This window comes from Nannobrachium achirus (genome assembly GCF_963921795.1).
Source record: "Nannobrachium achirus genome assembly, chromosome: 23".
Lineage (NCBI taxonomy): Eukaryota > Metazoa > Chordata > Actinopteri > Myctophiformes > Myctophidae > Nannobrachium > Nannobrachium achirus.
This window is the reverse complement of record NC_137830.1, coordinates 28,618,858-28,644,975: the sequence shown is the minus strand read 5'-3', so window position 1 is coordinate 28,644,975 and position 26,118 is coordinate 28,618,858. Positions and strand designations below refer to the sequence as shown.

The 26,118-nt window shown below is 42.6% G+C and overlaps 2 protein-coding genes across 2 annotated transcripts; one reads left to right on the top strand and one right to left on the bottom strand.

Moving 5' to 3' along the window:
* Positions 1 to 933: 933 nt before the first annotated feature.
* Positions 934 to 18,311, bottom strand: dnai7 (dynein axonemal intermediate chain 7; the record flags this gene model as incomplete). Its single annotated transcript, XM_080754304.1, has 16 exons — positions 934 to 1,209; positions 3,484 to 3,597; positions 5,113 to 5,271; positions 5,391 to 5,605; positions 6,870 to 7,056; positions 8,361 to 8,527; positions 9,490 to 9,580; positions 9,738 to 9,838; positions 10,277 to 10,446; positions 11,771 to 11,929; positions 12,618 to 12,721; positions 13,501 to 13,647; positions 13,983 to 14,120; positions 14,413 to 14,517; positions 16,811 to 16,902; positions 18,305 to 18,311. The coding sequence occupies 16 exons, from the start codon at positions 18,309 to 18,311 to the stop codon at positions 934 to 936; spliced, it is 2,232 nt and encodes a 743-aa protein (XP_080610430.1).
* lyrm5a (LYR motif containing 5a) lies at positions 18,187 to 24,465 on the top strand. The gene is made up of 3 exons (XM_080754171.1): positions 18,187 to 18,242; positions 22,363 to 22,438; positions 22,968 to 24,465. The coding sequence occupies exons 2-3, from the start codon at positions 22,394 to 22,396 to the stop codon at positions 23,178 to 23,180; spliced, it is 258 nt and encodes an 85-aa protein (XP_080610297.1). The 5' UTR covers positions 18,187 to 18,242; positions 22,363 to 22,393; the 3' UTR covers positions 23,181 to 24,465.
* Positions 24,466 to 26,118: the final 1,653 nt, after the last annotated feature.

The following is a 26,118-nucleotide window of genomic DNA, read 5'->3' as shown; positions in this document are numbered from 1 at the left end:
ACAATCTCTGAACATTTCCCCCTGTACTGACATGTCAAAAAACTCCTATACCTACTGAGAGAAGCACAGCAGCAAGATTTGAACTGTTGCGATAAAAGGCTAGCGAATGGAATACAACCACCCTAAGGACTACAAACCATTGAGTGACCTCTAGACCTACTGCACATATGAACAGAGCTGCTACCTTTGAACATATTTTAAATTAGGCTTTTTATATATTTAAAGTCGCTTTGAGGAAAAAATGCAAAAGATTGCTTTCAAAAGATTTGTTTCAAAAGGCTTTATACCCTGTATATATACTGTAACACAGGGATCTTCAACGTTTTCAGGCAAAGGACCCCTTAGTTGAGAGAGAGAGATGAAGCAGGGACCCCCACAACCTGTTCATAGATTCCATATGGTTTCATTGTTTGACAGCACAATCATCAGTGCATTTTGGATTCATGTCAATTTGTGTTTTCAGATATTTAACCACTTGAACTGTCAATACTTAATAAACTTGACCCTTCACTCTGTACTTAGTCTGCTCTTTTTCCCCTCTACACCAAAGCTCTTTGCCAAAAATAGCCGATCTACAAGCTCACAACGCATCGCAGCGCGAGGCCTTTGGGGTTGTAGATCGGCTATTTTTGGCCAAAGTTCTCAGAATATGGATGCTAGGGTTCAAATGGTTATTATAAAAAAGGAGAATCACTCAAAGATTTGGAGGACCCCCTGTAGTAACTCTGGGGACCCCCGGTTGAAGACCCCTGCTGTAACATGTATTTAACGACGAAATGTGACATACAATGCTGTACACCCTCTATATATGTTCCCCATTTTCAGCAGTTTTTATTATATTATGACACTTGCTTTGGCAATGTAAACTCATGCGTTCACATGCCAATAAAGCTCCACTGAATTGAAATTGACATAACAAAAATAGGGGAGTGATTAAGAATAAATAAGCGTTCGGGAGGCACAAATTAGACTCTGCACTGTGTCAACAAACAGGTAATGGGATTTCCTTGTCCTCTCCACCCCCTCAATGCTGGTGTCCTCGCGCAGCATGTGGACAAACGTGGAATGGAACTCTGTGTCGGGGTGGAGCTCTGGAGAGAAGGACTCGTCCTTCTCCTTGATCTTCAGCTTCTGACACCGCTGAGCTCCCAGCAGGAAGACGCTCCATGAGCCTTTGGGCACCGGGGAGGGGCCATGATGCTCGCATACCTGGTGCCGATGGGTTCAGGTAGCAGAGGAAAGACACGAGAGGAGGGAGATTGGTGTAATTAGGGTGCAGTTAATCAAACAAATCCATTAAAGGTGATACACCATGAAATGTCACTTTTCCTATTTTAAAACCTTTTTTTGGGGTCCCACTAGCACCTTCTATCCTCACAAAGTCCCATTTCTGACCGTTGTGTCTTTCTCTGGTTTTGGGAAGGCGGAGGTTAAAAGCATCCCACGGGTTCTCAAAACAGGCTGTGCAGATTTAGCTTTTTCAAAAAGATTTTGGGGGGCGGCGCAGTTCAGGCCAAAGGTGCAGCTGAAAATGCTCAGAGCTATTCAAAAATGAGAGAGGCTCTCGGGCGGGCCGTGAATAGGGCTAATTCAGGAGTGGTAATTTAGCCTCAAACCTTTTGAAAAACGTTTTTGGAACATAAACAATATGACATAAATACTTTTTAAATGCATGGTGTATCACCTTTAAAAGATTCTATATACCGGTACTAGAGGTTCGGGCCCTCGCGTCTAGAGTTTGGGCCACTATGCGGCCCTGACACTACGTTGCACTGCCGATCCGAGCAATGTCTGAGTCATAGTGTCAAGGGCTTTGTCATAGGCCCGTTGGACCAGTCTGTCTGTGTCCCTTTTGTGCCCATATACTGTATGGAGATCTCTGCATCTGTCTGTCTACCTATGTCCCTTTTATGCCCATACTGTATATGGAGATCCCTAATGTCATTAGTTTAACAACATGCCAATACCCTGTATATTGGCATATGTATGCATATCTGAATCATTTGTCCCAGATATGCACATGACCATATACTGTATGGAATTGGCATATACAGTACACTATATGCCATATGATACAACTGGATCTCCATTATGCTCAAAAACTGGTTTGTTTATAGTTGTGTCTGAATCAGATTGACATGGCTGTGGTCCGCTGGCCCTCCCAGTTGGCAATTTTAATATATGGAGCGTGAATTCTCATAGGGCTACAATTTCACACTTCTAACTAAATCAGGCAATCAGGCCAATGTGAAAAGGGTGGAATTCTTTTTTTAAGATTTGTTTTGGTGATTTCATGCCTTCATTGATAGGACAGTAGACTGACAGGAAATGGGCCTCGTCAGAAAAGGGTTGCATTTGTTCCTTGACCTAGTAGGAATGTACGTGCAAAGTTTCACAGAAACTGCATGCTGCGTTCATGATTTGACACATTTTCTTCATAACGGACCAATCCTGCAAATTAAGGAGACATAATTTTTCAAATGTGTGACAATTATGAATCACACAAGATAATTAACATCTTCATCAACAATGTGCATAATTATGTATTTTGAAACAAACAGCCTCCAATCCTGATATGGTGGTGAAATGTAAATATTGGCCAGATAATATCAATCAATCTGATACATCGGAGCATCTCTAGTGCACACAGAGCGTGAAAATGGCGGTTTGCTGTTAGACAGCAGTTTGGCGAGTCATTCCAGGTAATCACACATCTCGGTTTCGCTTGACTCCCTGAGACGGTAGACGACGCGACTTCCCTTTTCCTCATTCCAAAAGAAATAATCACTGTGCACCGCCATGTCACGCATGCAGTGGTGGATGAAGTACTTGGAAATTTTATTTAAGTAAAAGTATCAATGCTGCAATATAGAAATACTCTGTTAGGGTGCCCTCACACCAAAATACCTATGAGAGTGGAATCCACGTTCTGCCAATGCATTTCAATGAAAAGGGAGCGTTTTTTGCAGAAATCCTCTGCTGGCACGAAACCGCTTCACTCTCATTGAAATGCATTGGCGGAAGGGTTATTTTAGGTATTTTGGTGTGAGGGCACCCTTACAAGTAAAAGTCCAGAATTCAAAATGTACTTGAGTGAAAGTACAAAAGTATTGGCATCAAAATGTCCTCAAGTAACAAAAAGTAAAGTAAAGTAACAAAAGTAAAAGTACTTTTTTTTACTCAAGTTCACAATGTGTCGCATCACAACACATTGTGAACTTGTAGATCAGCCATTTTCAAATGTTATGGCTGAAGTGGTTAATGTATGTAGTAGAGTAGAAGTATTGAAAAGTGTAAATACTCTAGTAAAGTACAAATGTGTACTTAAGTACAGTAATTAAGTAAATCTACTTAGTTACTTTTACACCACTGCGACATATGCCTGTGTGTGGGTTTATGTCCATGGTTGGACACGGTTAATGCATCCATGAACCTTGAGCTAAATGAATCCTCTGGATTTTACAGTGTGGTTCTCTTGTGTACCTGCATGACTAGATGCTCAGGCCCACACTTGGCATTCCATTGGCTCCATGTGAAGGCGTAGGCAGAGGAGAGAAGGGCCATCTGTTCATAAGCAGCGTGCTCTATCAGTGGGTCCTGTGGAGGAGAGGACCAGCGTGTCTACATTTTAACTCTATCTCAATCATTTCCAACCTCCACTGCATGCATTATTGCAACAGTGTTGACAGTGTCAGGTTATGCCTGTGTCTCAGTTCAGTGTGTTAAGGAAATGTTTAAGTTATCTTGATCACATTCACAGTATGCAGAGTGTGTGTGTGTGTGTGTGTGTGTGTGTGTGTGTGTGTGTGTGTGTGTGTGTGTGTGTGTGTGTGTGTGTGTGTGTGTGTGTGTGTGTGTGTGTGTGTGTGTGTGTGTGTGTGTGTGTGTGTGTGTGTGTGTGTGTAAAGTAATATGAGAATAGTTTAAACAAGTTCAAGACGCTTGGAATGATATCAGTTGGATGCCCTGAAGACATTTTTGTGTCGATAGATAGGACAAGGATCAAGATAAAATGTCATAAAAGAGACATACTGTACTGTATGTCAGGAACAGACAGACATAGAACAAGAGAGGATGATGCAGATCTCAAATTTAAATTGAGGAAACGGTTGCATGTCTGTTTTCCTGTTTAGACAGCTATGAATACCATGTTGGCAGTGATGTGAACAACGGACTTTTTCAGCAGATGCGTGCAGAGTTTTTCATCGTTCTAAATTTCCCCTGTTGTGTGCCAGACAGCATGTTTGTCCAGCAAATTGCTCTTAAACATGCAACTACCGGAAGTGCAAGTCAGAGGGAAAGACAGATGAATTAGGAATAAGCTAGTGTTGATTTTGACAGCAAATTTAGATTTAGTCATAGTCTTTTGAATACAATTTAATTTAGTTTTAGTCATAATTTAGTAGTCTGAAATGTTTTAGTTTTAGTCAACAAAATATATGTTTTTAGAATACTAAAATCTTGATTTTGTCAACAAAAATGAATTTTGGCAGGCCTTGATGGTGATTTTACACTAGAAAATAGCCTATATACAAGCTCACAACACGTCGCAGCGCTCACTACATGTAGATCTGCTAGTTTCAGAGTGCAACACCCGAGCACAACCAAATTAACATAAAATGACTCGTCTTTTAGCTCTACTGGATCTCTTCTCCACTCGTCCCACTAACTTTAGTTGAGTTTTTATGTTCACAAAATTGTCAATAAATTTAGTCTTAGTTTTAGTCCTCATCCGCTTAGTCTTTATTTCGTTTTCGCAAACCACAACCTCCACCCCTCATTTCTCACATGGCCCTCTTCTAGCGCCACCATGAGGCTGATTTTTGCATAACCCATTTTTGGACAGTGCTCCTACAAATTTTGCCCTAAAATCACGCAAAGCGGTACACAGTATCTCTAAAGTCATGTCATCAACATGGATCTGTCCCATTTCCTATATTCCCTCCTGGTTGGCTACCATTGGCTTCTAAAGTTTGTGTATGCGACCTGGCGGTCACTTATCTTGTTTGATTAGGGAGTCTTACTGGTATAGATAGTACTTTATTGTCCAATGTGGGTTGACTTTGTGTTATGACAAAGATGTGTTTTCAGGCCTCTGCAGGTGATACAAACCTTAGCGCAGCTGCTGACATATTTGTCAGTGTACTCGTTGACAAAGATGTTGACCCCAGCACTGACCATGGCTTTCTGCAGTGCTGGCCCACTCATCCATCTCCCTACCAGGTGAGAGAGGCCTTTCTCCTCCTCTGTCTGTAGCATACACTGGTTACCCTGTTGGACAGACAGATACGGCATAAGACAGTAATCCAACCTTATTTTGTGATGGTCGTAGAAATGCAATCTCACTGAAAAACAATGGTTATTGACGCTTTCAAATGTTTGTCCTTTACTTGGACAGTGATGCTGAGGTCTATGAGGGCTGTGTTGACGGTGAACAGAGCCGAGTCTTGTCCCAGCGGCCTCAGCTCCCAGCCCTGGAAGGGCAGGTGGATGTAGGCGTCCTGCATCAACACAAAGGCATGGAAGGAGTCCATCTTAAAGGAGATTTTGGCCTCAGCCGCCTCGTAGGAGATGTCATTGATCCCATCTGTCTTCCACTGCGTCCCTGGAAGGCACAGAGTTCAAGCAAAAGTACACTTTGGTGGAGGTTTGGGTTGTATAGTTACCTTGCCATGATGTAACTCCAAATACTGGGGAGATATTTCAATAGCTGCTCCGTTGATTATGATGAAACAAAATGGTGTCCCATTTGTGCAATGAGTTACATTGCACAATGAAAGAGGTACGTAGCTAAGGTTTTTTAGCTACGTACTACAGTATCTTTGCCACCAACCCATTCTCACTCCCTTTGCTTCACCCTCCCGACGCCGTGTCTTTGCTTTCCTTTACCCCTGTGAAGTTTTGGGAGTGACTATTGCGTCTAGGGTGCGACGGGGACGGAGAGTTTTTGGACGAGACAGAGTCTTAGTACGCATGCGCCGACATGTGTTCACTGGAATATTTTTCACTGACGGCCATCACAGGGAATCGAACCCCGGTCCCTGGATTTGTATCTCCATGCTCTACCGACTGAGCTAACCAGAGTGACTGGGAAGTTCCTTTTTTTTTGTGCTTTTATCTTTGACAAAACGTGGAATGATAACGTAGTCCCTTCTTTGAGCCACATTCGGAGGCGGAAGCAGTCCCCTGGTCAAGATTTACTATTCTGTCCATAACGGCACGTAATTCGGTAACGCGGCTGAGTCGGCTCATGCGCCGTTCCCACCGCTCGTCGCGGCAACTCGGCTCGCTATCGCTCGCCTCGGTGGCGACTCACGGGGGTCATCGGCGCCTGAGACAGCGCTGCTCCGTCGTTTATAGTGGCGTGAACGGTAGCGACGGGTGGCTGGTAAACCAAGAAGCCTTCAGAGCGGTATCGAATCCCGCATCAGGAACTACTTTTTTTTCTTTCTTCTTAGACCACCCAATGCGTCTAACCCTTGAGACATTAGGCAATCCGTCCGCGTCTATGGTGAGAAGCATTCGGTATTTAAGATCGCGTCGGTTGTATGAAGCATTAGGGGTGAGAACCTGTTGTTGCCACGAACAATAACAAATTCTGATCCAGATCGAATTCCTAATTGGTATTCAGAAGAAATGATGTCCTGTAATTTATACATTGACTTTGTTTGCGTTTGTTTGTGTACTAAAAGAACGACGTTGACAATTCCAACCAAGGTGCTACCTAAGTTGTCAAGACCTCTTAACATAAAGATCTCCCTGCTTTTCTTATTTGAGTTGAACCGAATGGTTCAGAATTCTCTGTACTGCAAATTTGTTGGCTGCATTACCAGTCTGTCCGATCATACGCCACTGTGTGTGTCACCTGCCTTCTGGGTCCCAACGGGCCACTTGCGGCTGTTCCAGGAAAAGAACAGAGGCGGGCAGCTTGACGGACATCCCAACGGGGGGACAGGTGACCACCCCGCTGTCCTCGGCGTTCACTGAGGCGGCTGAGCCCTGACGCTGAGACTGCTCCACGGGGTAGGGGAACACCTGGAGCCCCCCGTCCAACAGCTGGGGGAAGACAGAGGACAGCTTGACCATAACCGCTTAAACCAGTGGTTCTCAAACTGTGGTACGTGTACCACTGGTGGTACATGGGCCCCCCTCTGGTGGTACTCTGAGGAGTTTCCCCGAAATAAGAAAAAATACAGTAAATACTGTAAGTGGAGTGAAATATTTATATTATACTAGAGGTAGTTCTTCTGACCAAGCAATTGGTTGGAATAGTCTCTCCAGTCTTGCTGAAATGAGCATGAGGGCACACCTAGCCGTTGATAGATGATTTAACGGATTAATCACATTAGAAATATCATCAGTTTGCACAGGAAGTTAACAAATGTATTAGCTAAATCTGTCCAATGATCTTGTCATCACATTATTGGCTTAGAAATGTAATGCAACAAAAACTAAAACATCTCCATGAAGGAATACATTGGCCTCCTGTGTTAACTGTGCATAGTTGAACAGGATGCCGATGGGGTAGGTCTACGCACCTGTATTTTAACATCAAATATTATGGTGGTACTTGGAGAGACACATATTTTCTGAGGTGGTACTTGCCGTAAAAAGGTTGAGAACCACTGGCTTAAACCCTATACAATTAGTTGACCAGGGTTTCCTCAGAGCTCTATACAGTACTTGGTCCATTCCTTTTTTTACACTGTACTCAACAGAAGTCTTGGTGCTTAAAACATCACTCACCTTTAATGCATTTTCTGGAAATGGGAGCTACAGTCAGTACCTGATTTGTGGATTTTATTGTTCTTGCATAGTGAATTTTTTATACTTATTTTTATACTGCAATGTAGTAGATTCTGTGTATTTTTATTTTGTTGTATACAAATCATGTTCTTAATTCATATTTGTGTTATACATGGTTGGAAGCCTCGTATAAGCTCTTTGGGCTTCTTGCCTCCTCCTGGCACTTTTCTTTTTATATTTTGTGTATAGTACTGCTTTTTTTGTGCGTGTTGTTTTTACATTGTGCTGAATAAATCAAATCAAATCAAATCAAGCTTGTAGATCTGTAATTTTCAGAAAATGTTCACCCACCCAAAACAGGGACACCAGGGGCTCATGTGGTTAAGTTATTATTGGACTTGGGACACATGCAGCAGATCGCACCACCTACAGGTCTATTCTAGTATTACAGTATGTATTAGTAGTTAGACGCATCACAGTGATGTCAGAGCATGATGTCAGAGCGACAAACCCATAGAACCACAGTGTCCGGCGTTATAGACAGATAGAGATACATACGGACAAGCTGTGACCGTTCACATACTAATCTGCGACCTACGGTCGCAACTATTCACCTGTATGATTTCCCAGCCGTTGACCCGTTTGGACTGGGGCGGGAGGCGGAACACGTCCCAGTAGAAGATCCCACCGAGGGGCGTGTACTGCGACAGGTCCACCACGTGTGCTCCGTCAGAGCTGTCAATCAATGGCTCCAGCAGGGCAGGACCTGAGTCCACGCCACCTGAAGAGGAGGGAAAAGCATCTGTGTCATTATAGATTTGAGATAGGCCTATATTAGCAACATGAGTTTTTCAGAAAACTCGTAGGATTTAGAACAGTGGTTTAATTCAATTCAATTCAATTTTATTAAAGTGTCAAATCATAACAAGTTATCTCAAGACACTTTACAAAGGCTAAAGAGCCATGAGAGAGAGAGAGGAGAGAGGGAGAAACAAGGGAGAGACAAGGGAAAGACAAACAAAGGGCACACGCACACACATACACAGGTCCTGCATGCGTATGTACAAGAACGAACGAAGCAACGAACGAACGCACACACACACACAGGTGCTGCATGCGCATGCGTGTGTAGGGGGAGGGGAAGGGAGGTAAGGGTAGGGGGGGTGGGGGGGAGGAGAGAGAGAACCCGAGCAGAACCTGTACCCGTGAGGTACCCCCTCGAGAGAACCCGAGCGGATACCTCACAGGTCTGAGGCCCCCACCCTGAGCAAACAATTTGCGACAATGGTAACGAACGACAATGGTACTGTTCGTTTAGAACAGTAGTTCTCAAAAATTGCAGGCAGATCATGTACAGGCTTGCAGCTTAAATGTACTTTTTTTTACAAAATCTCTCTTCTGGCAAACTGGCCACAATATGACTTTCGGTTGGTTCTAGCGGAAGTGCTGTGTTTAACGGAATTTACGTCATGCATTGTAGTCTTCCGTTGAAATTCTCACGGCGGAAGTTGAGCGGTCTCTGCCTGATATTGTCACCAGGCTTTTCTCTTCGCAGATGAGTAAGCCTGGCTACGTGAGGCTACTCTTCTGGGGGTCCCTGGCACAAAAGAATTTCAGATGGGGGTGGGGGGTCCGCGGCCAAATATATCATTTTGAGGGTCTTTGGCACGAAAAGGTTTGAGAACTACTGATTCAGAAGTCATTTGTAGAATGTCAGGAAGCCTTAAAGCATGGGTGTGTCACCTGAGACTCTGTCTGTCACCATGGGGCCCTGGGACTCCTCTACGGGCTTCTGGACAGCACTCCTCACCGAGGCCTCGCTCACCGTGCTCTGCTAGAGATGCACGCACGACAAGAAGGAAAACACGAGCAAGAGATTCTAGCCTGAGACAAAACACATTATGAATTTGGGAGTGCTTGATCTCCATGTCAGCATTTTTGTGGTGATTTTGGAGAACCATGCCAGCGTTCCACTCCTCTCTGCATCTCACCTTCTGTCCATCAGACTCTCTCACTGACTGAGCCTCCTCGTCCGTCCCGCTCACCGTCTGTCCGTCAGACTCTCGGATTGACGGCACCGACTCGTCAGTCCCTGTCACCAGTGTCCATTTTGAGAGAAACATTTTATTTAGTTTACTTTAAGTCATTGTCTGATTGAATAACATTTTATTTTGCTTTATTCACAGTTTAGTCGACAAAAGAATGTAACTCCAAATACATTCTTTTGAGGTGCATGCTGAAAAAAGCTGATCTACAAGTAGATCTGCCATTTTCAGAGCGCAACACCCGAGGGAAACCAAACATAAAAGAACATGTAAAATTCTACTGGATCTCTTCTCCACCAGTCCCTCCCTAACATTTCAGTTTCGTTTTTATTTGTTGACAAAATCGTCAATATATTCTTCAATATCGTCTTATTTTTAGTCATCATAGCTTAGCTTTTGTTTAGTTTATATTTAGTTTTCGTCAGTGAAAAAGCTAGTTGACGAACATTTTTCATCATAGTTCTAGTTGACGAAATCAACACTACCTGTCACCGGTCCATCAGCTCCTCGGACTGACTGCACGTCATCGTCTGTCCCACCAGGCGGTGCGGGGCTTTCTCCACCCTCCTCCGTCATCTCCCCTTCTCCTCCCGTCTCCTCCTGCTCAGGTGTATCTGTTTCCAGAAAGACGGCCTCCTGTCCCCCGCTAAGGGACCTGGGACCAGAAGGTAATGCCATAGCGTTTATAAGCTGTAATGTTTTATATCCTGCCTGGGATTCGAACGCGGGACTCCCGTGTGGGAGACCAAGCATCTATCACTCATAGAAGAGGGAATTCCTCACGGCCTGCTTGTCTAAAGAAGAGGTTCTCGACCTGTGGCCCCAGGGGGGTCCCCAGTCCAGATGACAGTAAACTGACAATTTAAGGACTTTTGAGAAATTTATATAATACCTAAAGAAAGGAGGGGGGAAATACCATTATTGCATCAAAAGTAATCAACAAACTATGCTATAAACTCACATTGGCCAAATTGTCAAATAATATAAGAAATATACAAAAATTGTGAAAATAGCCGATCTACAAGCTCAGAACGCCTCGATATGTATCTTTGGAATCGAGTCAAATTAAATGTTAAGCATCAACTTCTACATGCAAGTGCTTATCAGGGTAGGGGTTCCCCTGTTCAAATATAATTCTTTTTGGGGGGTCACGGTGTGAAAAGGTTGAGAACGACTGGTCTAGACTCTAGAGGATATATTGTGCGTATGTGTGACACAATACTGACACCAGGGTCTCAGTGGAAAAGTAGGAAGACCACCGCCAACCACTGCATATGTGATAGTTGCTACCGAAGGTCGCAGTTTACCATGAGAAATGTCACAGCTTGTCTGCGTGTAGACGTGAAGCCGTGTGTGTACGCATCTTTACAGTCGATGGGTTGGTTCCCTTGACACATCACTGTGACATCACAGGTGACATCACCTATGTAAAAGTCCATATATGGGTATTCCCCAGAATCCCTTTCATGCCCATATATGAAGATCCCTGATGTCATCGATATATATATCACTGGCCAGATGGCCAAGACATGGCCCATATCTGTGTGGCTGGTTCAGATAGGGATCTCCATGTATGGGCATAACATTTATTGTATGTTGTGATGTCATGGGAACCACTCTAACAGAATCCCTTTTATGCCCATATATGGAGATCCCTGATGTCATCAATATTTAACAAAAAGCCTATATCTAAAAGGACTTCATATGGGAATGCCCATATATGGAGGAAGACAGCCCATATCTGTGCGGCTGGTTCAGACAGGGATCTCCATGTATGCAGTACATGGATCTCCATTATGGGTAACTGGTCCGATATACCAGTTGGCCAAGAATTGGCGCGACCTCGCCCTAGTTATAGTGTGTGTGTGTGTGTGTGTGTGTGTGTGTGTGTGTGTGTGTGTGTGTGTGTGTGTGTGTGTGTGTGTGTGTGTGTGTGTGTGTGTGTGTGTGTGTGCGCGCGCGCGCGCATGTGACGAGACCTGTGTGTGGGTGTGTGTATGCTCTGTTGTCTCATGCGTGCCAGAGGCGTCAGATGGTCGTAGAGGGTGTGAAGGATGCGGATGGCGATGTCACTCCCAGCCAGCTGTGTGGGCAGCTGGAACCCCAGACCCACCTCCTGGAACTGAATGTCTGTGAACCTGATGGGACACCACCAGTAGAGAGACATTACGCATGGAGCTGCAGGGGTGTAAAGCAACTCTAATATTTTTTTTTTTGTATTTGTCGCATTCCTAAGACAAAAAATGTATTATAGTAACTTTACCCCGGGTTAAATTTAGGGTCAAGGGTCAAATAAATTTACCCCCATTGAGTCTCACACAAATGCATTTGGGTCCCCATCCAGGGCCTTATTTGGGTCCCCATCCAGGCCCATGCATTTGGGTCCCCATCTAGAATCAATGGGGGTAAATTTACTATTATATATATATATATTTTTTTTTACTTATATAATTATAAATATAAATATAATTGAACTCAAGTCTCCATGGTGTGACTAATCAATAGAAAAAAAGTCATTTTGGGGGTGAACTACTTTCAGGTGCTTTTACTTTACCGGAATATTTCCAATTTTCAGTACTTTTACTTCTACTCCGCTACATCTCAGAGACAAATATTTTACTTTTATTCCACTGCAATTATTTGACAACTTTAGTTACTAGTTACTTTGTAGGTTTTGATTATTGTTCCAAAACATACATTAGCCACATCAGCACTATATACTGTATATATTTCGGCCATTTGAAAATAGCCGATCTACAAGCTCACGTGCGTGTCGCGATGCGCACGCACACACACACGCACACAGACACACACACACAAACTCACCTTGGGTTCTTGCTGATGTTGGCCCAAAGACACAGTGTGACATTGTCGTCTTTGATTACAGTCTGCATGTTGCCAGTCTCTATGTCAGCGTTATTGCTGGCCCACTGTCATGTAGGAGAGAATAATGTCACTCACTGCCAAGGGTGTCGCACCAGATTCTGGGCTAAATTTTAGTTACAAATGTTCGCTTACAAAATACATACATTCAAAGATTTGCACACATTTTCACGACTTTTCAAAAATAGCAGATCTACAAGTTAGCACTCGGTGCCGCGCTGTGAGCTTGTAGATCTGCTATTTTTCAAAGTATAAAATTATTCCAGGCCCCTCCACCTTGGGCTCCAGTACCCCCCCCCCCTTGTGGCGTCCCTGTTCACTGCTGCTGGAGTGTAAGCAAGTCTTTTCCTGCAGATCTTATATACTGTGTACAGTATCTGTTCGTGAGAGGCTTGTCAATCAGTTGACAGCTTCCTAAAACGGAATAGCCATCAATAATAGGTCTTGACTTGAACTACCTAAAGCCATGTGACTGTGTGTGTGATAGTATAGCCCAAGGTTATTATAATTATTGATTTTTCATTCATTTTTCGTGTGCGTGCGTGCGTGTGTGCGTGCGTGCGTGCGTGGGTGGGTGTTCAAGTAGAGAAGGTTTGCTAACTGAGTTTATTTTTTATTTTGGGAAAACTGGATACTCTGGATACTGACCAGGACTCAGGACATTTTTTTCTCTATGATTTTAGTTAGTTTTAATTCGTTTTGTAAACCCACAATGCCAGTTTCAGTTAGTTAGCCTCCCTTTTCTTTCTCTTTCAGTTTTGTCGATTCTAGTTTTCATTATTTTGTCACTAACTATAACTATAGTAAGAGTGGCATGCCCTCCTACCTGGAGGAGGTCCTGGGAGGTGAGGTGGTGTTTGGAGTGGATCAGCTCCTGCAGACACAGCAGGGTCTCCTGGCCAGACTCCTGGTGCCTCTGGATCTCCCCTGGCTCTCTGACGTCTACCAGCAGACCCTCCAGCTCCTCAATCAGCTACGAGGGGCCAGAAATCTCTTTGTTTAATTGTGGTTGTTGGGGTCGTTTAGACTAGAGGTTCCCAAACGTGTAAGCTCGAGGCCCTAAAGTCAAATTCGATGTCTCCCCGGGACCCAAACTAGTGAAAAAGCTCAAAACACAATCTCCTTTTTTTACCACAATTATTTTTGATCTTTTAAAAAACACTTTGTTTTAACTTTTTTTTTTATTGTGAATTGTCTTGTGATTTTTTTGGAAATAGCAATAACACACGCACGCACGCACGCGCGCACGCACGCACGCACGCACGCACGCTCGCACGCACACACACACACACACACACACACACACACCTGTAAAGTGAGTGCACACTGCTTTAACACAGCTGTAATGTTGAGCTCAGGGTCGTCTCTCCACAGGCTGATGTAGGTGTTGATGTCCTGCTGCACTGTTGGGTCTGGGCTGCCGTCACATCGCATGTACCTGTCCCACTGCACGCACACACACGTACGCACCCACACACACACACACACACACACACACACACACACACACACACACACACACACACACACACACACACTCACTTTCAATATTTCTAACATAATCATTTTCAACAAGATACAATGATTTTATCCTCAAATTAATATCTTAGCCGATAATATTGTCAATGTGGGCAGGAAAGGAAATGGAGAACAAGCTCCATCTTACTCACTCGCTCACACACACACACACACACACACACACACACACACACACACACACACACACACACACACACACCTTGGCTTTCTCCCTGGTTTCACTTTTCCATCTGGCCACTGCATTATGGTTATCCTCCAGTAGATGGCGCAGTTCGTTCAGTTCATCCTCTCTGCGCTCTTGGTCCTGTGAGCAACATTACAGTGTTTGACACAGCCAGCCTCAACAGTCACAACTCATACTTGACAGTGTTATTCAGATTGACTGTAAATTCAAATGACACCACTGGTTCTCAAACTATTTCCACTTTCGCTGTAAGAAGTACCACCTGGAACCAGCGGCGGCTCCAGAGAATTGTGACTGCATGGGGAGGGCTATAGGGGCTAATTAAATTTGGCAACAAACAATACTGAATATTGTACTAATATGACAAACGAGATTCACTCGCTTGGGGTATGGATAACTGAACAGATCAGGTCATTGGCAGTTTCCAGCTCGAAATCTGAGGACTGTAGGTGATCGGATAGGGTTTTTGTGAGACTAAAGCCCCCTCTAGACCCCCCTGGAGCCACCTCTGCCTGGAACCCCCTCAAAGACCCCGGGGGGGTCCCTGGACCCCACTTTGAGAACCAGTGGAATAAACCAACGATCCCCACAATGACATGAGCTTGTATATCTGCTATTTTTCAATAGTTAAAGTACCCAGGGCCCAATTTGGTGCGACACCCCTGGTCGCAGACCTGTTCTACAGATCATCTGGCGCCTAGTCACCTAGTCAGTCGCATTACTTTCTCCTCATTGGCTGGCCCCATAGCCAAATATAGCTATGGTCACTTTCTCCTGTGGTAATATTTGGTAATTTTGTCATTTTTGTTTTCCCAGCAGATTCCTCACGACTCGCGTCAGTGCAACCACACTTCATCATTATTACTTGTTCCAGCAAAGCGTGCAAGTACTGCGTTCAGCTGCGTATGTAGGTAGGTAGATAGCTGTGTGTGTTTAAGCCCGTAGCCATTCAGCCCGGTAAAAGGAGCTGGAGAGGCCCTCATTGCCCGCAGCCAATGGCCACACGGCCAGATTTCTTTGCCTTCCGGACGCGCAGCGAGGCCCTAAATACTAACCAATACGCGTTACTGTGATTTTTAGGTCTCATCGTTTTTCTGGTATAAAGACAGTCTAATGATGTTGTATATAGACCATCTAGGAGTAGTCAAGGAAGCTAGGGAGTGGTGGGCCGCCGGCCCACCACTCCCTAGCTTCCTTGACTACTGGGGGAATACCTCATACCGGCCCAGGGCCGGTATTCAGAAGATAGACAAGCCAGAGGGGTCAATGTGATGGCTCTGTGGGCTGCAGCTGTACTCAGTGCTATAAAGAGAGATCTCTGTCTATAACAAAGATTGCCCATTTCAGATCATGAGAGGCAAGCCAGTGGGCCAATTACATTATATTACTTTTAGTTTAGGCAGGAACATTCACGTCAAGAATATAACAATTAATAACATAATGAACAGATAGACTCGGCAAGATATTGGCAAGGATATTTAACCATTTATTGCATAAATGGAATACAGTTAAACTTGGCGTTTGAAGGGCTCCGCGATCGGAGATGCTCCCTGAATTTTGTGCAGGCATTTCTGAGCATGCTAAGCAAAATCAGGGAACGCAGCAATACCCCCCCATAGGGATAGAATAGCAAATAGCAATAACCATGACATGTAACATAGTCAAATCACAGTATTGAGCTTAACAACATTGACATGAACTTAGACAAAATCACAGTATGAGCTTAACAACATGACATGAACTTAGTCAAGATCACAGTACTTGCTTAACCACATTGACATGTAACTTAATCAGACAATCACAAGTATTTGAGCTTAGCCAGACTGATCATGCAAAGGTGGAGGCTGGGGTGGAGGAGGAAGCAAGCAGCAAATGATTCCGAAGCTCCGGAACCAAGCATTGGTAGAGAAAGCCAGCTCTATTTAAAGGAGCCTTCCCTACTGATTGAGAGCTCTGATTGGAGTATGGCAGTCATGTGACATAATGACCAGCAGATATGTTAATGAGGTATGAGAACAGAGCTGACTGACATCTGACTACAGCTGAGCAGCAACTTGACTCCCATGCCCTGCATAAACTTATGCTACGCTTTATTTATATTTACTTTGTGGGCCATTATATATTTTTTTTAATGGCCAGCCCGGGACCGGCCGGGAATGGAACGGCCGTCCCGCTTTTCCCAATGGCCAGCACGTCCCTGACCTCATCATTAACAGCCAATGAGGGACCAGCATTCCTGGTGATGCCAGTGGTGATGACACTGAAGGAATACCTCATGGCGAGCTGGCGGCCTGGCGCACAAGTATGGCCTACTTCTGCACAAGTCACAAGTTGGCACCTCGACAGAGTGCAGTTCTAGTTAACCATATGTAGCATCTGTAGTACCAGGGTGCCCCAGAAAAACATGGTTCACCTTTAACTCGAGCCGCTGCTGCTCCTTCAGTTCGATGCTCTCAATCTCCAACCTTTCCTGGTCCTCTTTCTCTGCCTGCAGCCAGGCCTCCTCTGAGGAGCAGAGAGAGTGTGAACAAATTAAATATAATAATGGACCTCTAAACTTAAGGGCCCACAAGGGTCCTTTTGGTTACATTACTTTTATTTTGATTACGTTCATTTTACTGTGTAACCCATCACGTGTGTGTGTGTGTGTGTGTGTGTGTGTGTGTGTGTGTGTGTGTGTGTGTGTGTGTGTGTGTGTGTGTGTGTGTGTAACCTTGTTCTTTGAGTTTCCTCTCCTGCTCCTCTCTTTCCAGTTTCTCTCTCTCTGCTTTGTTAGGTTTTCCAGTCTTTTTGGCCGACTTCAAATCAAATAAAAAAACAAAAACATCAAGATGCTGTGTTAGACAGAACTCATGTGTGTACTTGTATACTTGTATATTCCTTGTATATACTTACTGTTTGTTTAGATTTACTGTATATTCCTTGTACATACTTACTGTTTGTTTAGATTTACTGTTTTCTTTTCTTTTTTTTCCCCCTTTTCTTTACATATCTACTGCATAGTACTGTGTTCTATTTGTCTGTCATTCAATGTTATATGAGATACTCAAATGGTTTCCTGTTGAAATAAGCTTAGTCTTTTCATGGATCTCCTTTTAGTAGACCTTGTACCAGTGAACTGTACCGTCATGAATCTGTACATTTTCCTATGCAAACTTCTAATAAAGCCTTCAATCAATCAATCAAATACTGGTCATTGTGGAAATCGTACTACAGGAGGTGGATAGACTATATTGTTGCCTAGAATTATTTATATTTTAGTGGTAATTTGGCAGTTATACACGTATTTCTCAAACGTTTTAATTTCAAGGCCCTAATAACTCTGATAGTGTGTAAATGGACCCAGATCAACCTGTTAAGAGTCCAATTGCATGCACTCTCTCAGAGTTACAGACCTGGGGCCCTTTGGATTGATTGATTGATTGATTGAAGTATTAGAAGTTTGCCTAGGGAAAGGTACAGTTTCATGACAGTACAGTTCACTGGTACAAGGTCAACTAAAACATCAATACATCAAACGCAAACACACACACACACACACACACACACACACACACACACACACACACACACACACACACACACACACACACACACACACACACACACACACACACACACACACACACAAAATACAAGTGTAAAATTACGTGTCTCACCATCTTCACAAACAATTCAGCTTCTCCGAGAAGCGTCCCAGTAACCATGGGAACACGGCACGCATGCGCAGGCGTCTTGTTGTTGTTTGCGACACAGCGAGACGACGTACGGCAATAGTGTTTGTTGTCGTGTGGTGTGAAGCAAGCGGCCGCTCCACACACACTGCAGTCAAAGGAAGGACAAGGGTAAAGATACTGTATGTGTGTCCTCGTGTCTTTGTTGTGAATGTCTGAGCAACGAAGCGTACCTGTCATATTGTAGATCGCCCTACACGATGCTGTGATGGCCCACAGTCTTCTGTACGCCCATTGCTAACAAGCTACAGCTAATGTCAATACGTGGAGCTCGATCCTCCCTGGTTATTAATAAAGCTGCACTTGTGTTTTTTTAATAAATAAATAAAACGTTAATTTAAACAGTATGTGTGGTTTAGTAGGTTGAGTATGTTAATATAAATAATATGTAGATGCACTTAAAGGGATATTACACTTTCAAACAAACTTTTAGGTCTAATCAGGCTTGTATGAACACCCTGAACAGTTTTTAATTTGCTTCATTCAGTATTTAGATATTTGATGTAAATGTTACCAGCTCCAACACGCCCAGGCGGCCAGGCCCTCTCCACATACACACCCATTGTAACTTCAAACTCCATTTTAACCATGATAGATTCATTAAAAACACACATTATTTTTTCTGGTGACTCATAATACCCTCCTAATACGTGAGCAGACCGTGTTTTTTCAATAACTTTTTTCATTTATTTTTAATAATTCTTTGGGAAAATGGAAAACATTAAATACAATAATATTTTATTGAAAATAAATGAAAAAAGTTATTGAAAAAACACGGTCTGCTCACATATTAGGAGGGTATTATGAGTCACCAGAAAAAATAATGTGTGTTTTTAATGAATCTATCATGGTTAAAATGGAGTTTGAAGTTACAATGGGTGTGTATGTGGAGAGGGCCTGGGCGTGTTGGAGCTGGTAACATTTACATCAAATATCTAAATACTGAATGAAGCAAATTAAAAACTGTTCAGGGTGTTCATACAAGCCTGATTAGACCTAAAAGTTTGTTTGAAAGTGTAATATCCCTTTAATTGTCCTAAATGCTAAGAATAGTATTATTTAGTAGCCCTAAATGTTTCAGGGCTAGTTATTTAGATGCATGTTTAGACTAGGGTGACCAGACGTCCCAGTTTACCCGGGACAGTCCCGTTTTCAAGCTGCGTGTCCCAGTGTCCCGACAAATATCTCTAAAACACTAATATGTCCCGGTTTTCAACATTCACTGCAAGATTGTCCCGGTTTTCGCCAGAATTAAAATAATAGTAGCTGTTTTCAGTGTTTGCATTGACATTTATCATGTTCTTTTCATGAAAACATGCCCACCTAACCAATCAGAAAACATGAACAAATTTATTGCGTGTCTGAATTCAACGCTGATCCGTTTGTCAATCACTCAATGCCTGTGTGACAGATCGTGTGGTTTCTGGATTGTCTGGAGACCAATTGTAGTCCTTTTGGCTCGGCAGATGTTGTTTCAGGAAGTGGGGGGCGGAGCTCCCTTTGTCATTCATGCTGCATAATGTTCTTTCAATAAACTATCTTTACATATCCATCCAATTGTTTCTGGAATCTTACTTGTATGAAACAGTAAAAACATGCACTCCAAAAACACAGTTAGAATGATTAAAATAAAAATAACAATAATTATAATAATAATGTGGGAATTGAACCGCCTCAGTAGTGAACTAAATAGATCCTTGTTACAATGCTTTACCTGTCACGCTACCAACCCTTGATTCCCTCATCTGGAAAGATGTATTTCAATGTGGTGTGAACGTTGGAAACAAGTTAACATGACACACCATGATTTTCTAGATCAACTGGTGTCAGTGGTGTCCTGTTGTTTTCTAACAGATCTAAGCGCTCTGTTCAACTGATCATTTAATAGCTGTAGAAACAAGTCAATGATGTTGGTATAATCACACCAGGCAACGCAAACTCTTGTGTGCAGTCTGACAAATACATAGGCCTAATAGCCTATCAATCTTTTCATTACACATATTGAGCAAATTGGACTTGTTCATTTCTCAGAGCATAAAACAGCACCATCTGCTGTTGGTTTTATGTTTAGCAATTTACACCAATTCAAATGGTGGTGATGGATCCACTGTGTATTACTGCAGTACAAATATCTTACATAATGTTATTATTTATGCATATATGTATCAAATAAATATCGAGCCCATTAACCTGGACTCTAGACACCTCTGCGCATTAATGCTATTTTTTAACCAGCCAATTAGGCCTACTTATGACACATAATGTATGTATAGCCTTTGTAATGAAAAGATTGATAGGCTATTATGTATTTGTCAGACTTCACACAAGAGTTTGCGTTGCCTGGTGTGATTATACCAACATCATTGACTTGTTTCTACAGCTATTAAATGATCAGTTGAACAGAGCGCTTAGATCTGTTAGAAAACAACAGGACACCACTGACACCAGTTGATCTAGAAAATCATGGTGTGTCATGTTAACTTGTTTCCAACGTTCACACCACATTCAAATACATCTTTCCAGATGAGGGAATCAATGGTTGGTAGCGTGACAGGTAAAGCATTGTAACAAGGATCCATTTAGTTCACTACTGAGGCGGTTCAATTCCCACATTATTATTATAATTATTGTTATTTTTATTTTAATCATTCTAACTGTGTTTTTGGAGTGCATGTTTTTACTGTTTCATACAAGTAAGATTCCAGAAACAATTGGATGGATATGTAAAGATAGTTTATTGAAAGAACATTATGCAGCATGAATGACAAAGGGAGCTCCGCCCCCACTTCCTGAAACAACATCTGCCGAGCCAAAAGGACTACAATTGGTCTCCAGACAATCCAGAAACCACACGATCTGTCACACCTCCTGTTTGCAACCCTGCGGTGCGTGAGTGCGCGTGCACGAACGTTAGAGAATGTTCGCGCGCGTGCGCGATAACATAACTTTTAGGGTCCCGGTTTTAAGCAACAGTGTTTCGCGTCCCGGTTTGAGTGGCTGAAAATATGGTCACCCTAGTTTAGACAGGTGTGCTGTTTTTCTTTGTGGGGGTAAAAACTTAATGTATGCGGTAATTTCTTTACTATATGGTCCATCCATATACAGTATGACATTTACTTGATTATTAGAGCTTCTGCTAAATACCAAGTACAGTATGTAGTCTTCCCTTGATACATGAGCCTGGTGTTGGGTCACTCACTGGGAATTGGTTACTGGTTGACAAGTAGGCCTATTACTGCCTGAAGTTCATTGGCTCAATATATACAGTATCCCCTGGCCTGGCCAAACGCTATAAACAATATACTGGCCAAACAGAAACTGCCTCTTGGAAGAGTGGCAGAAATGTGGTCTCTTGTGTAGGGGAGATGGCAGCCGCAAATTGCATTATTATTATTGTTTTAGTATAGGCTATATTGAATCTAGAGTTGCAACACCAACCATTGACAGCCCATACATCCAAACAGAAAAGTGTTATCTGATTGTAATTTAGGCCTAACCTATAGTTAGGCCTAAATCAGAAATTAGCCTACAAAAACAAATATGTTGCTACATACTGTACATGTACTGTAAGCCCCTCCCATACACTAAAAAGTGTACCCGGCCTGAATGGGTTAAAGACATTAAACTCACCAACATTGCAGCTCTATGAATAGCTTGAATTATCCTCTTTGTATCTGCAAAGTGTTTGTTTCTTAAAAATCCACCATAGACACTAGACATGTTATGAGCTACTTTCTGTCGATCAATTCCGTGCAGGTGATTGGAGTTTGGAAGGCGCTCGTTTTCAATAACCCAACGTCCCGCTGCCTCCTAAACTATGTGACATTTCGAAACAGGTGGCATGCACGACCATCGAGTGATTTCCAACTAGCGCTAACAAACTCCTACACTGCTAAAATAATCACTTGCACAGAATTGATCGACAGCAAGTAGTTCATAACATGTCTGCAGTGGATTTTTATGATATGAAACAAACACTTTGCAGATAGAAAGAGTTCAAGCTTTTTGTACAGCTGCAATGTCGTTTAATACAATTGGATAGGACTTTTCTGTTTGGATGCATGGGCTGTCAATGGTTGGTGTTGCAACTCTAGATTAAACATATTAAAAAAATTGCAAGTTGTGGCTAGGCCGGGAGATGGATGGGTACACACATCTTTTAACTCTATGGTGGAGCCTCATCTCTCGTTCATTTGACTAACAATATTTTGTTTTGATGTTTTCATTTCAGCTGTTTCCGAAAGTGCCATCCCATTCTCAACATGTCCAACACTTTAAGGAGTAAGGTGATTAGACTTTACAAGAATGTAAGTGACTCTAAGATGTAAGATACTGTACATACATACACACAAATGCACGCACACGCGCGCACGCACACACACTCATTTTAGCATACAATGCTATGTCACAGAACATGATTGTGTATGCATAGTACACTGTAAAATCCTCAGTGCTAAATAATTTAACTCGGGAGTGCACAAAATGGAACCAAATGGACCTGGTCAACAAACTGGTCAGGCTACTGCTTGGCCTTATACATACAGCTCATTTAACCCATGCTCATTTTGAAAAGGTTGAGTGGCTCAGGGTAGAGGACAGTTCAACAACTTGCAAAGGGCCTGGTCTACAACCCTACTATACTACAAAGACACCCATATCCCCTTATCACATTCAACCCAGACTTGGCTCAAACAAAGGGTTAAATTTGTTCTGCTTTTCCACAAAAATGTGGAACGCCCTACCAACTTTCTTAAAGAAATTCAAGAATGAAAAAATCTCTGAGTGAATCCTAAACTAATCCTGCATTTAAATGACATGTTTTGCGTTCCTGTACAGCTGCTGTATCTCGGACGGGAATACCCCCAGGGGTCAGTGTACTTCAGGGAGAAGCTGAAGGCAGCCTTCATGAAGAACAAGGATGTGACAGACCCGGAGAAGATCGACAAGCTGGTGCAACGAGGAGACTTTGTCATCAAGGAACTGGCGGCGCTCTATTTCCTGAGGAAGTATCGAGCCATGAAGAAACGGTATTACGATAAAGATGAATGATGAACAATGGTCGTTGTCGGGCGGAAACCGCGTATGTCCAGAATGTTCAGGAAATGGGAAAAAAACAATGTGCAACACGTTGTTAGTTTATTATTAGTCATGTTTCATGTTTTTGTTTTCATGCACATGCAAATCTCTTATTTTCTTTTTAAGCTGAAGATATTATAACTTATATAGCCATTATCCATTGAGAAATCAACATTACAATGTTCAGTTATCAACCTCTCCATCCTGAAAAGGCTACTCTCTCTTGATTAATTCAGCAGTTTTACAGATTTGTCAGTTATATCGATTAGTGGAGAAAAATCCTATGACTAGGAATTTAATTGGTTGAGGACATCCTCACTGTTGATTATTGCGACCGTTGGTCGCAGTTTAGTATGTGAACCGTGAACAGCTTGACCGTATCTCTGTCTGTCTGTAACGCCTGACACTGTGGTTCCCCTGACACATCTCTGTGATATCACAGGTGACATGATATCACAGTGATGTCAGATACTCAGAGCAGGGATCTCCATAATGGGCATAAAAGGGATTGTATGTAAGATGTCAGACGACAGAATCCATATATGGCAAAGACAGATGGCCCTTTTCGCCCTTAGGTGTCTTACTGGTTATTGCGACCGAAGGTCGCATTTACCCTGAAAAACCTTGACGCTTGAGTGACCTTCTGTAATCTTTCTGTACAGGAAGTGATGTCAGTGTGACATCACTTCCTGTACGGGGCGGCTACACAAGACTAAGAAAGACAAAAAAAAGAGAAGGATACACAAGACTAAGAAAGACAAAAAAAGAGAAGAATAAAAAAGAAAAAAAGGAGGAGGAGGATAAAGATACCAAAAGGAGAGAAGAAAGGGTGGATGAGGACGATGTGCAGTCGGCAGTCTCAGAAAAGAAAATGTAACAAGGAGGTGGCAACGGGGTGGCCAGATAAAGTTATTAGGCCTGGATCCGACTTTAAGTCGACGCACAGGATTCCAGAAGTGTAGCGCTTATTCGCTCTTGTATCAAACCGGTACTCGAAACGTTCTTAGAATTTAACATATTTTCTAAAGTAAATATGGGGGCGGCTGTGTTAAGAACGTTTCGTTGTCAAGCTCAACGTTGGGCATTTGGACCTACATGGAGAAATGGAGCAAACCTGTTTGGCCTAAACATGGAGATGTGGAGAACACTATATATGGAGATAGTCCAGTCCATCATGTCATATGGGACTACCGTCATAGACAGTAGCCATTGTTAGGCCGGAGTCAATGGCTGTCTGTCTGACTGTCTGTACAGGAAGTGATGTCACATGACATACTTTTTATGCCCATATATGAGTCATTCTGTACCACATCTCCATGTTTAGGCAAACTCCACACAGAAAGGCCCTATCGCCAACCCCACCTAGGGTGTGGGCGATAGGGCCTTTCTGTGTGGAGTTTGCATGTTCTCCCGGTGTCTCCTAGGGTTGATACCCTCACAAAAACATGAACAAACTCCCCCCAGAATGACAACAACTAGAATCGTCAGAGAAACGCTGTGGCTGGCCAGATGGTCAAGAATTGGCGCATGTCACCCTCAGGTGTCTTACTAGTAGTATTTATATGTCGAATCTAGAGCCCGACCGATGCCGATGTTTGTCGATGGGAGCGTTCTAGACTACTGATTGCCGATGTTTAACCGATGTTAAATAGCCAAAATTTCAAAAACTTCATACCTTCAAAACTTTTTTTTTTTCCTCTCTTTTTTTTAACCAGTGGTCCGGGGACCACCAGTGGTTCCTGAGGGGTTTCCAGGTGGTCCCCAGCTAAATGATGGAGATTTGGTTACCAAATGGACCCACCCAAGTGGCTAAATGTCATCAAATGGTGTTCTGTGGCCCAAATGCTGAATACATAATGACTAAATGGCATGCTTGCAATAACAGTAATTTATATCGGAACATCTGGGAAATAATGTCTGATGCCGACATCGGTGCCCAAAAACGACAGATACAGCGGTCGGGCTTTAGTCAAATGTGCTCTGAACTTGTCTGACAACTGGGACATGTCAGCAAAAACTGCCAAAGGTAATGGAGAAATCTATTACTTAAGAATGTGTTGTTTTTTTTTTTTAAAGCCTAAGTGCACCTTAAATACCGTATATATATATATATATATTACAATAATATCAAATTACTGTCTCCCAGAAATGTTGTATGTAAACTGCCTTAACCACATGAACTCTAGTGTCCCTATTGTAGGCATGTCATAATAGGCAAACAATAGAAAATAGCAAATCTACAAGCTACGAAATTATCACTTTTTACAATTCAGGCATTTATTGTAGCAGACACTATTAGTCCAGAGCAGATATTCAGTGAAGAGAGCAAGTGGGGCCCCAGTCAATGAAGGGTAACCAGGGTTTACGTGGTTAATGTGGAGTCAAACATTTCATTGGCCTCTAAGTAATAGTAATAGTAATTCAAAACATAGAAATCTGTGTTTTCCCTCAGTATGTACGTCTGTTTTGCCCGATTTTTGTCACATTTGCAATATAATGTATATCCTGTACCTGTAAGGAAAGAATAGAAGCAGCACAAAATACTTCAATGTTACATTTATTGATTTTTGAGACCTCCACTCATGGGCTCAAACAAACTTGTTCTTTCAGCCTGTATATACCTGTAAATAACTGTTTGTACAGTATGTCATCAAGTGTTCTACTGTTACTGTATACAGTATGTGTCAGAAGAGTCAAAACAACAAATGCATTTCACATTATTTCAAACACAGATCCTGTGTTGTAATAAATTATTTAAAATCACAGCACTATATGTTTTGTTTGTTTTTTTACAATTTAATGTTTTTTACAATTTAATAGTTAACTGTAATTTCATGTTTCAGACTGAAGGAGTTGTGCTGGAACAAACATTTAGAGTAACTGAGAATCTAGCCTAAAAACATATTGCAAC